Genomic DNA, 13004 nt, shown 5'->3' on the forward strand with positions numbered 1-13004 from the left:
CACAGTTTAATTCCCTAAGACAGCCATTTTATTAAACGTTAAGAAATACAGCTTGACATGAGGCCATGCAACTAGGCCAAGACCTCCGCTAAGTTAAGGCTTTTGATTTATAAAGCTAATACATAATGCATACCCCTTAATATGATTTATTGCTTCATTAATCAAACATAAGCTCAACATTTCGTATTAATATGCCATTAATAAGAACACTTTGTGAACATTGGTGGCCACTTATCATGATCACATTTTCAAATGCGTGCATTATTTCAATAGGTTAATACATTTTCTACGCAAATCCATTACTCAGAATACATGATTACTCATTAATATGTTTATTAAAACTCCTGTGTTAGCAATCCCTCCTATAATGACTAAATGTGTCATCACACTAAACTATCACTCACAAAGAGTGAACCACATCAGCCAGACCTTTGCAGTAGTCCAACGCCATATCATCTGTAATGTTGACAAGTGCATTTGTAGGCATCACTGGCAACCTCATGGCTCGGCCCAAAAGGATCTCCTGCGGCGACAATCCTGTTTTCCTCTCAGGTGTGTTTCTCATTGTCATCGGAACTAAAGGCAGTGCGTCGGGCAATTTCAGATTCGTGGACTCACACATCTTTGCAACTCTTGACTTCAAGGTTCCAGTCATTTGCTCCACTAGCCTTAATGCTTCAGTGCAGTAACTACAATGCAACTTCTGCTCAATGTTCAATGCTGCACACAGTAATTTAATAACTACATTGTTGAAGTGACTTTCACTATCTGATTCTAAAGAGATCGGAAACCCGAAACGTGGTATCAATTCCCTAAGCAGCAGTGTCACAATCCAGTGACTAAAGATGCACACAATCACCAACACATATCTGAAACCTCCACACACAGGCATTCAATAAAATCCATCTGCATTCTGCTGAATAGACCTCCTGCTCTTCCAATGTGGCTCAATTTAACCACTGTCCCTTTCCCTGCATTCATTTGCTGGCAAATGAGGAAACAATGGCAAACTGCTTCAGCAACCTGTCTAAAGGCTGGGTTGAACCAATCATGCTTGAACACCGAATCATGGCATCCCTCCCAACATGTGCTTGACCATTATGATACCTAGCCATTTGAGACAACAGACTATTAGGCAAAACCAACTGACTCTCTTCTGAAACCCACAATTCATCTTGTCGTTGCACACATTTCATTTTACTCCATGAACGTTTCTCCTCCTTGTCAACATCATGCTGCAACATTTTCAATTCCTCCAAGGTATCAATTACTTTCAGTGCAAAACTTGGACTTGTTCATCTTCTTTGGGTAATAGTTCCAACTTATCTTTGAACGACATATAGTTCAAAGCGCAAAACCTTGCGACTTGATCCGCATATCCATTTCCCAATGACACGAATTACTGAGACTTCAAAATTGAACTGCATTTCACCATGACAATCTTTTCAGGCATTTGAATAGCATGCAACAGTTCTTTAATTCTCTCACCATTTCTCACAGGTGAACCAGAAGAGGTCATGAAACCTCACTGTGACCACAACTGTCCAAAATCATGGAGTATTCCAAATCCGTACTGGCTATCTGTATAGACAGTAACTTTCAGCTGAGCAGAAACATGGCACGCTCTACTAAGGGATACCAGTTCCGCTACTAGGGCAGAATACACTCCTCGAAGCCAAGAGGCTTTCAGAATACCAGTAATTGTGCACACTGAATATTTTGCTCTCAAGTGTCCCTGTATTGCCCCTTAAATAAGAACCATCAACAAAGATAATTTGGTCATTCTCTTCCAATCGGGTATCTCTTACTTTAGGTCTTGGTTTTGTGCACAAGTCAGTTACTTCAAGACAATCATGCTCAACCTCTTCCACCTTTTCAATTTCAACGTATTCATTAGGAAGTAAGGTTGGCGGATTCAGCACTATACATCTTTTCAATGGCACTTTTGGTGACCCTAGAATACTCATTTCAGATCTGGTCAACCTTGCACCAGTCAAATATTGGGTTTTCGTCTTTGTAAGTAGGATCTCAATAGAGTGAGAGACCACTGTAGCCAAGAAGTATCTCATCACAATGCCTTCACACTGTGCAAGGCTCGGTCCAACCGCTGCAAGAGCACGCAAACAACCTGGTAAGCCTGCTGCAACTAGGTCCAAAGTAGCTGAAAAATATGCTACTGGGAAGTTTACACCTCCATGGACCTGTGTCAAGACAGACAAAGAACATGCATCACGTTCATGACAAAACAATGTGAAAGGTTTCGTGTAGTCAGGCATACCCAAAGCTGGAGCCTTGCACAGACTCTCTCTCAGTTCAGTGAACGCTTTTATTCCAGACTGGTCTAACACTATGGGATCAGTGACTTCCTTATGAGTCAGCTTCTGCAATGGTCTTGAGATGTCCGAAAAACTGGGAATCCATTGGCGGCACTAGCCTAACATCCCTAGAAAGATTCTGACATCTCTCTGTGTGGTCGGGGGATTCATCTGCAATATGGTTGTAACCCTTTCTCTGGATATTTTTCTCAATCTGGAGGCCCAAGAATTTCACTTCTTTCTGGCAGTATTGGAACTTAAGCGGAGACACTTTATGACCATTCTTTCCCAAATGGTTCAGTAAGGCAATTGTGTCATACTTGGACTCGTCCCTTGTTTTGGACACAATCAGCAAGTCATCAATGTTCTGTACCAAGGTCATTTGGAAAGGCAATTCTAACAACTCCAAATTGTTTTTCAAGATCTGATAAATATGGAAGGTGACTCTGAAAACCCTTGAGGAATTCTGCACCAACAATAAACTTGGTCCAAAAATTTGAAACAAAAGAGAACTTGGCTGACCTCGTGAAGAGGCACAGAAAAGAAGGCTTGCGGCAAATCAATGACAGTAAACCACTCAGCATCATATGGAATTTGAAACATTATCACAGCTGGATTTGGCACCATAGGAGAACATTTGACCACAATGTCATTTATCTTCCTCGGATCCTGGACAATTCAAACATTCCCACAGGGCTTTTGCAAACCCATTATCGGTGAATTACATGGGCTGCTCAATACTTCCTTCAGACCCCCTTGTTTCACAAAGTCTGCAATTATTTGGGTGACCTTCATAAGGACATCTTCTGGCATGCGGTACCGGGGAATTTGAAGAAAAACAGCATTCAGCTTTACAGAACTTTAACTGGCTCAACTCCCTTTATCAGACCTATCTCTTTTCCTTTCAGATCCCACACCATCTCCATAACTGTTCCCTGCAAATCAGGATGAAGCTCCTTCACTGTGAACATTGGGAAAAATTCAATCAGAGGATATTCCTCATTTGTAGTCTCACACTCTGTTTCTGGGGCCTGGTCATTTTCATCGTTGCTATTCATCTGAATCTCAATTCCATCATTTGAACAAGTAATCAAGCATTTGGTTTTACACAGCGGGCCTATATTTATACTTTTTTTGTGCCGCCTTTGTGTAATTTATTTAAGCAAAAGCTGCGCAAACCTAAAAAATATAATTGTTTTTTGTAAGTTTGCGCCACTTTTGCGTCAAAAAATGACAAAGAGGCGGTGAAAAAAAGTATAAATATTGGCCCAAGTCTCTTCCCAGTAGGGATACTGGAATTGAATAACAGACTAAGGGCCATATTTATACTTTTCGACGCACAACTGCTCCAACGCAGTTGTGCGTCAAAAAATCTAACGCCGGCTAACGCCATTCTGAAGCGCCATGCGGGCGCCGTATTTATTCAATGACGTTAGCCGGCGTTAGCCGGCGGAGCTGCCTGGTGTGCGTAAAAAAAAAAGACTTACACCAGGCAGCGCCGGCGTAGGGGAAAATGGAGCTTGGGCGTCAAAAAATGGGGCAAGTCAGGCTGAGGCAAAATTTTCGCCTCAACCTGATTTGCGCCATTTTTTTTTACTCCCAACCCCCATTGAAATGACTCCTGTCTTAGCAAAGACAGGAGTCATCCCCCCTTGCCCAATGGCCATGCCCAGGGGACTTATGTCCCCTGGGCATGGTCATTGGGCATAGTGGCATGTAGGGGGGCACAAATCAGGCCCCCCTATGCCACAAAAAAACAAAAAAAAAATACTTACCTGAACTTACCTTAAGTTCCCTGGGATGGGTCCCTCCATCCTTGGGCGTCCTCCTGGGGTGGGCAAGGGTGGCAGGGGGTGTCCCTGGGGGCATGGGAGGGCACCTCTGGGCTCCTTCCGAGCCCACATGTCCCTTAACGCCTGCCCTGACCAGGCGCTAAAAAACGACGCAAAAGCGGCTGGACGTCATTTTTTTGGACCCGCCCACTTCCGGGCGTCATTTTTGCCCGGGAGTGTAAATACGGCGCACATGCCTCGGAGTAATTTTTTAGAAGGGAACGCCTACCTTGCATATCATTAACGCAAAGTAGCTGTCCAGGCTAAAAAATGACGCAAACTCCATGAACTTTGGCGCTAGACGCGTCTAACGCCAGAGTATAAATATGGAGTTCGTTTTGCGTCGAATTTGCGTTAAAAAAAACGACACAAATCCGGCGCAAACAGAGTATAAATATGCCCCTAAGAATTTGTGCAATCCCTGGAAGTTACAAATTTTAACCTGAACTGGTTCTGTAATTGGGTTAGTCAAATACTGATTTGCTATCCCCACAATCTGAACTGTTTTACCTGAAGGGGGCAAGTTTGGAACTTCTACACTTCTCACTGTACAGCGTGTAGCTCCTGTGTCAAACAAGAATGAAACTCTGTGACCCATGACTTTTCCCTTCACATAGGGACTACTTTCATCTACTTCTAAGGAGGTTGCAAGCACACATGGCTCCTCATCTGAACTTTCGCTCACCCAATCCTCGTTTATTCCATTCTCACTGTGTAACGGGAATTGGTGCACTGTGTTATTACTTTGGTTAAGCCTCTGACCTGTGACCTACTGAGAAAGCATCATTTGCTGCTGTTCCATTGGGGCTTGAGGTATTTGAATTTGCTGTCTAGGTACCCTGGGAACCTGCTGATGCACTGGCTGCGAATGTGTACACATGGCATTTGCACCTGCTGCATTGGTTGAAAATTCTACATTTGATTCACATTATTTTGGAAATTCAGATTAGGACCTCTCATCCTCGGTCCTCTCATACTCTGGAATGAATTGATGTAATTACTTTGCTGAACTACACCTTCCTGCACCAACATCGGACATTCCCGTTTCCAATGTCAAACGGCTCCGCAAACATGACAAGGCAACAACTTCTTCATTCCCTGCACATGATTCTGAACCAATACAGTATCCAAGTCTGGACCGCGCTTCACATTACCTCTGTGACCTTGACTTCTCATCTGGGGCTGAAATACCAAGTTTCCCTGCTGCTGCTGTGGTAGCTGTTGTGGAAAATGTCCATGCAGGCCTGTCTGAGCAGCTTTAATCTGCTTCACCATCGCCTTCTCTTTCAGCTTTCTTTGTTTCAACTCAGTCTCTTTACTACAGTACTTGGCATACTGCAACACCTCATCAATCAGCTTTGCTTGCCAGCAGATCAAATAACTCTTAATCATCTGGCTAATTACAGGTCTCAGTCCTTCCACAAATCTGAACACAAAAGGAATCATGTGCTTCACCTCAGTTGTCTCTGTACCACTGTAATGCTTGAACACCTGTAACAATCTCTCATAATACACAAGTACTGACTCCTTTGTTTCCTGACCTATCCTGTCAATTCTCTGCCAATCAATATTCTTGGGCAAAATTCTTGCTTTAAAAAAATTAAATCACTTTATAGTAACACTTCATTACCTCAGGAGATGGTGCACCTGTATTTTTATCACTCTCTGGTTCGCTTGTTGGCCAATCAATACTCCTTTTAAATTCTATCCACAGATCAGCTGGGACCACTATCTCTAGTAATGTGTTCAATTCCTCCCACAGGCACTTTGAAAGTTTTACAACCCTGTCTGTCTGCTGATACCATCCTACTGGCTTCTCCCTCAATTTTGGATAATCATTTGTAAATGATAGTTTATCACTTCTGCTCCAAGGAACATGAATAAAATTCCCTCCTGGAACCTCTCTCATTGGTAAAATCTTCACTGGCTCTTGGCTTTGCTGCACACTTGCAGTCAACTCCATAGAATCCCTTTTCCCTTTGTCTCTTTTCTTTACCCATCTGCCTTCCCATTTGTCTAATGCTCCCCAAGTCTGGGCACTTTGGAGCAGTTCCCTAAGGTGTGCCTACATTCTGGCAGATCTCATGTGTTCAGACTCTGTAGTCTCAAAATCTAATCTGTAACTGCTTTTCAAATGTTTTGTTTTCTCTATTTCTAGGCTGTACTTCTCTTGCAGATCTGCTAGCTTCCGATGCACATTACTCACTTCCCTTATAATCTTTGGGCACAAATATCTCAAATCTGCTTCTGTGAAGGATTCTAACCTGTTCACACCCATAGTTCCCTCAATGAGCTCACCCGCTTCCATGCTTAGCCTAGCGAAGTGCAAACACTACTCTCCCTTAGGAGAATTCTGCGGGGTATTCAGCTTGTCTAACCATTCAGTCAACTACTGTGCAGTCAAACCTTGCAGCAAAATGTTGCTAGTCTGGACCCGTGGCACCTGTTGTGCAACTGCATTCAGGGTCTGCAGTGACAGAAATTTCAAGCTCTGACTAATGTTTGACCCTATCGTAGTATCTGGAAGTACTTCGAATGGACTAATGTTCACCAATGATCTCGATCCATCAAAAGTCTGTCCCACAGGAGAGACTACTCAAGTATTTTCGTTATGTCCTCCCCCCATTGCATTGCATTCTACCTTGTCGGCAGTCTGTCCAACCTTGTTTCCCCACGCTCCACTCTCTGCATTGCTTCTCTTGCTTCTCTCGGCTCCATCCAGTACCATGTGCAATAGCTCCAACAGCGTGGAGAGTTCAGGTTTCTCACACCCACAAAACACCCTATGGACCATACAAAGGCTTTTATACTGTGCACAATGTTCACATCGTTATACAGAAAGTCTTCTGATCAATTATGACTTTGAGAAATGTTACCTTTTCCACAAGGGTAGGAGAAGTGTCCACACCTCCTGGCCAAAAAGGACATTCCCAGCTAGTGATGTTGTTGCCTAATAAAAGAAGCTACATTTTGCTGGCATTTGGTTGTAGGTAATTCCGGCTCATCCATTGCTCGGTGGCCACATGTCCGTGTTTGAACTTGATCACTGATGTTGTATTTTCTTTTTTAAAATTATTTGTAGCCACACTGCACACAATCCCTGCTCGTTTAATTGGCTTTGAAAGTAAGGTGAGCAGTAAAGGGCAATGTATTCAATGAATAGTCTCAGAAACAATTGCCTCTAATCAGTTCACATGGATGGATTTTCAACTATATTGTCAAACCAACCCAAGTATTTCTCCATACTCCCACATACAATCATTCATCTTTCCACCAACCCATATTTGTATCCATTGAGCTATGCAACAACACCCATTCATTTACCAACTCACTCGTTGTATGCACAGGCTGCCTTCCAACCATCCACTCATCCTTGTGTACACCCATAGAACCATCGGTCCATCCATGCATGAAGTCAAAATCTTCCCCTGTGTGCATGTCTATCGTGTGACTGCATGTCTGCCTGTATGTGTGTCCAATTATATCACACATACAGTCACTGCAACAAATGATAACAAAGAACTAACATTCCTATATTAAGCTAGACCGTTTGCTTTTGCCAATGTTTGTTGCCTGTTTTTACTGACCTATTTTCTCCACTGCTCCCGTGTCCAGTTATCTATGGGTTCTGACCTCAATTTTTCCAACTCTTTGAATAACAATCCAAGCCTCTACACTGGGATAATTGCCTGTAGGGCAGGTGACTATCAGTCACTAGTGTGTTATCCTGCATCCTACTCATGTTCAGTGTAACAATATCATTCATAGTCAGATGATGAAACCATGAAAGTTCCCATGTACAAATGGTATAAAAATACAGCAATATTGTATATTTATAAACTGTAGATCGAAACAGTTTTAAATTCAATCCTGTCCTCAAATGTCATCATCAGTAGGTATGTCCTTGTCTGTGTGGGACACCTGCTCGCTGATTTCGCTTGTGAAAGAGTGCTCAGACACCCTCCCGGCCTTATTCATTGATGTATAATTCTCCACTTGAAACAGGGGCCTCAGTTTGTTGCAGAGAAAGAGTAGAATAACCCGTAGAAAGCACGCCACAATGCTCACAGCCATCACAACCGCTGGAAAAGACATGGATGAAAAATGAAAATGAAAATGGAGAAATTGTGTGAAACAGGGTCTGGAAATATAAGACTTTCCTGTCTTAAACTAATCAACTAATTTGATCGCCGTACTCGGGACAACTTCAGTTTAAAAGTAAAAAGACATTGAAGGCAGTGGTGTCGATGGACATTATTTTAAGAGGGCACACAAGGAAATGCAGAAAAAACTGGTGGGGCACCTACAGTGGGAAATTGTGAACAGTTTTTAGGGATGCATGCTCACACATTATTATAGATAAATATAGAACATAGAACACATGGAAACATCATATATATAAGTTCAACAAAAAAAGAAAGGACACCCCATTAAACGATAGGGACTGGGGAAAATGAAGCCAAATAATGGAAACTAACTGTCCCAAGGACACCCTGCATACCGGATAGAGGAATCCCAAGGGTCCCTAAGGAGAAGAGGTCTCAAGAAAACTAGACACAAACCCAAAAAGAATAAAGAAACATGGGTATAAGCAAATACAGTGCAAAATTTATTTCATTATAAACATCATTGCAATTATACTATAAAGCAATACTTCAACCTGATATATATACATATGATACTATAGTGAGATCAATACTAAATGTGCACCCTGGAAAAAAAAAGTTATACAAAACTGGAAAAACACAGTCACACGTCTTCATTCATACAGTTTAAAAACAAGATAAAGTTTCAAATAAATGCCTTGAAACCAATACGGAAATAGTCAAGCAGGACTATAATATATAATCTACAATCATGCCTAATGGGCTATTTCATCTGTTATAATAATTACATAGCTATATAGTGGTCCACTAATTTCATAATATCATAATTGTAGAAGGCCCAACATGAAGGGTCCACAGTGTCCAATATACATGTACTAGTAGTTATGAAACTACAAAGGTCCTCCTTAATCTTTAATATCTTTAGTCTCTTTTGAGGAGGATGAATTGATTGATCTTAAATTACCAAGAGATTTCCATTTTGGCCATAGCAATTATCTCATATTTATTATGCAGTGCCGACGTACGCTTCGGTGACTGACGACCAAGTAGAGGTCGCCCACCTTCTTCAGGGCTAAAGAGACTAAAGACCACCATATAGCTATGTAATTATTGTAACAGATGGAATAGCCCATTAGGCATGATTGTGTATTGTATCTTATAGTCCTGCTTGACTATTTCCGTATTGGTTTCAAGGCATTTATTTGAAACTTTATCTTGTTTTTAAACTGTATGAATGAAGACATGTGACGGCGTTTTTCCAGTTTTTTATAACTTGTTTTTTCCAGGGTGCACATTTAGTATTGATCTCACTATAGTGTCATATGTATATATATATATATATATATATATCAGGTTGAAGTATTGATTTATAGTATAATTGCAATTATGTTTATAATGAAATACATTTTGCACTTGATTTGCTCATATCCATGTTTCTTTATTCCTTTTGGGTTTGTGTCTAGTTTTCTTGAGACCTCTTCTCCTTAGGGACCCTTGGGCTTCCGCTATCCGGTACCCCGGGTGTCCTTGGGACAGTTAGTTTCCATTATTTGGCAACATTATTATATATTTATATATATATATATATATATATATATATATATATATATATATATATATATATATATATATGTACATATATACATATATGAATTCAAAATTCACTTTTAAAAAACGTTATAGTTAGGCTCACATTTTAAACGTATAAAACCATAGAAATTCACCTGTGTATAGTTATAGTTAGTTCACGTAACTCTAATTCATGCCCTACGGTAACTATAACTTGCACCCCATCATGCACAGTTTTTTTCGTCAAATATTTTACTGCAAATATTATGATCAATGATTCTATCAAAGATGTCATACGTACGTTTAAAATGTGAGCCTAACTATAACATCCCTGTAACCTTTGTTTTTTTAAGTGAATTTCTACATTAAAAAAGAAAATCTTTTTCTTAACTATAACGTCCCTGTAACCTTTGTTTTTTCAGTGAATTTCTCTGATTTTATTTATGTAAAGTACTTTTCATTACTATACATTAATTCAACCTTTGCCCGTGAATGTTGGCGGTTGGCCACTGAGCCTGTGGCGAAACCACCCAACCATGAGAGAGAAAGACAGAAAGTGAGAGCGATATTGAGATAGAGAGAGAGAGATTTTTAGGCTTCGATGAATGATATACTATATATAATGAGATATTGCCGGACAATTTGAAAAGAAAAATGTTTTTGTCAATTAAAAAGTGTGAAATCACCTTTCAGTTTGTAACTTAAATATTTTTTGTTGAAAAGAAACTAAAACAGAAAATGACCACAGACACCTAGACTGGAGCCCTTAGCCTTAAGTGTGAATATCCACTACCTTAACCACTAGGCCAGAGGTGACTCCTTACTGTGCAGTGTCCAGACTTAGCTATGACAGTCAACCCACAGATTTTGAGCGGGAAAAGACTTTAATGTTACATTACTAGGAAAGTTTAACAGTCAACACATTGGAAAATAAACAGACACACTGCCATGAGATGCAATGATTTCAACCTTCAGCCTACTGAGTGAAAGTCTAAAGAGCTTTACCATTAGGCCAGAAGTGACCATAGTCTGTTGTCCATCAAAACGTTGCTATAACATGTGAACCAAACAACTTGCTAGTTTTGACAACTGGCATATTTGCATGCAGGGAAAAAGTGAAGGGCTTGCTCTGGCTTGGCAGGAGCTGCAAAGCTCCTGCCAAGTCAGAACAAACAGCTATGTTATGGGGGTGGGCACCCTGGGACATAAAAGGAGCCGGCACTGGGGGGTGGTGGCCTGTAGGGCCATCTATCGCTCCTCGATGGGGCCGCACAGCCCCCCTCCAATGTAAAATATCCCTGGAGAGGTGGTGGCCCCACGCATTATAATTGATTACAATTCCAGTGAAGTGGCTATCCCTGAGGCTGTGGGGATGCACCCCACACACATTATACTTGATTAAAGCCCAGGGGATGTGGCGTGCCCCAGGGCTACTGGGGGCTATGTGGCCCCTCGCATTATATTTGATCAAAGACCCAGAGAGGTGGTGGTTCCCAGGGCTACAGGGGTGCCCCCCGCATTCATTCTAAATAAAGCCCTCGGGAGGTGACGGTTCTTGGGGCATCAAAATGCCCTAGGAGCGGGGCCCCATGTGATCCCCTCCTTTATGTCAAAATGCCCTCAGGACCTGGCCCACCCAGGGGCATCATAAAAATAAGCTCAGGAGTCCGTGCTTGTTTTAAAAAAAAAACAAATGTGCATTGAATTTGCAACATTGTCGTAAATTCGCAGCAAACAAGTATTTTAAAATGTGCTTTTTTGGCAGAGCGGGGTCCCTTTGGGACACAAGCACCAGAGCTAAGGGGGTCAAGGTGTCCCTACCCAGGCCCCTTTTCTTTTTTTTTTCACTTTTTTTCAGGGCTTTGGCTGAATCCGGGTCCCAAGATGGCTGCCAACACTTCCTAGTCTGAAATGTTCGCAGCCACAGATATACATAGTTATTTTTCCTTTAATATCTCAAAAACGACTGAATGGATTTACACCAAATATGCAAAGGCATCTGCGTGACAAAACCAACCTTTCTGCCAACTTTTGTTGTAATTCTATTCAGCAGTTTGGGCTGGAGTTGTGTTAAAAAATCCTATGGAATTAACATGGGAAACGCATGTTTTTTGACCCCCCCCTTTTTTTCAGCCCCACTTGGCGGATCACCCAAAAACTTCCCATGCGCAACAAGAATCACTGGCACTCTTTTTGGGGGAAAATTCATGAAGATTTGCCAATCGGTGCCTAAGATATACGCAAGTCAGCCCCGAAACAGGTCCCAGGATGCTTGTTTCCGGACTAGGGAGGACCTGGGCTGGCAGTTCGGGATGGACTATTCCCATGGGGAACAGGGTCAAGACTGATTTGTATATGGCTGGTTCCAAACTGGGGTGGCATGGTGAGCAAAATAATGATGAATTGAACTCAGATCTGTGACTGGGGTGAGTGTTGAAAAGTTTCAGCACTCTATCCATCATCCTTCTATCTTGCTAAAGTTACCCTAAGTGGCCAGGGTATGCCCAGACATGGGTCCCTTGACAACTGTGCCACTGGATTCAAGTTAGCGTGGCTGATGAGGGGTGGTACCCCAAAACCGGTCCCAGGATGTTTGCTTTTGGTCCAGTAAGGACCTGGCCTGGCAGTTTGGGCTGGACTCTTCCCATGGGGAACAGGGTAAAGACTGATTTGCATATGGCTGTGTTCAAACTGGGGTGGCATGGTGAGCGAAAGAACAATGAATTAAACTCAGATCTGTGACTGGGGGTGAGTGTTGAAAGGTTTCAACACTCCATCCTTCATCCTTTTGAGTTGCTAAAGTCTTCTTTGAAATAGCCATATGCAGCATAGAGCCAATAAAAAGTAATATAACCCCATGTGATCTTTTCTCCACGAACATTTTGATGTTACCCATGTATGTTATACAACCATAGTATGCATGGGTTCAGGGCAATATTACAGGATAGTTCATGTGTTCTAAGTCAAGAAAATATATTGTGGCATAAACAACAGTCTTAACGGACAACAATACCATGCCCTGTAATCACTGTATGAAACTATTCAATCTGACCCAAACGGGTAACTGGTCACGCATTCCTATATTAAAGTTCAATCCAAAATTGATCATACTTATATAGGAAAAAGCTGACATAACAGAAAAGGTTGTCAGTTTCCTCCACATTCAATCTCGCCCTAGTGGG

At 41.7% G+C, this 13004-nt stretch overlaps 1 protein-coding gene across 1 annotated transcript in view; it reads right to left on the reverse strand.

Moving 5' to 3' along the window:
* Positions 1–3940: 3940 nt before the first annotated feature.
* The window catches only part of LOC138279905 (uncharacterized), a 294609-nt gene continuing 285545 nt past the window's right edge, over positions 3941–13004 (reverse strand). Inside the window, exon 7 of the mRNA XM_069219439.1 lies at positions 3941–8229. Within this exon, the coding sequence (XP_069075540.1) occupies positions 8024–8229 (206 nt within the window). The 3' untranslated portion in view covers positions 3941–8023. The remainder of the gene's footprint in view (positions 8230–13004) is intronic.

Source organism: Pleurodeles waltl, chromosome 2_2 (genome assembly GCF_031143425.1).
Source record: "Pleurodeles waltl isolate 20211129_DDA chromosome 2_2, aPleWal1.hap1.20221129, whole genome shotgun sequence".
Lineage (NCBI taxonomy): Eukaryota > Metazoa > Chordata > Amphibia > Caudata > Salamandridae > Pleurodeles > Pleurodeles waltl.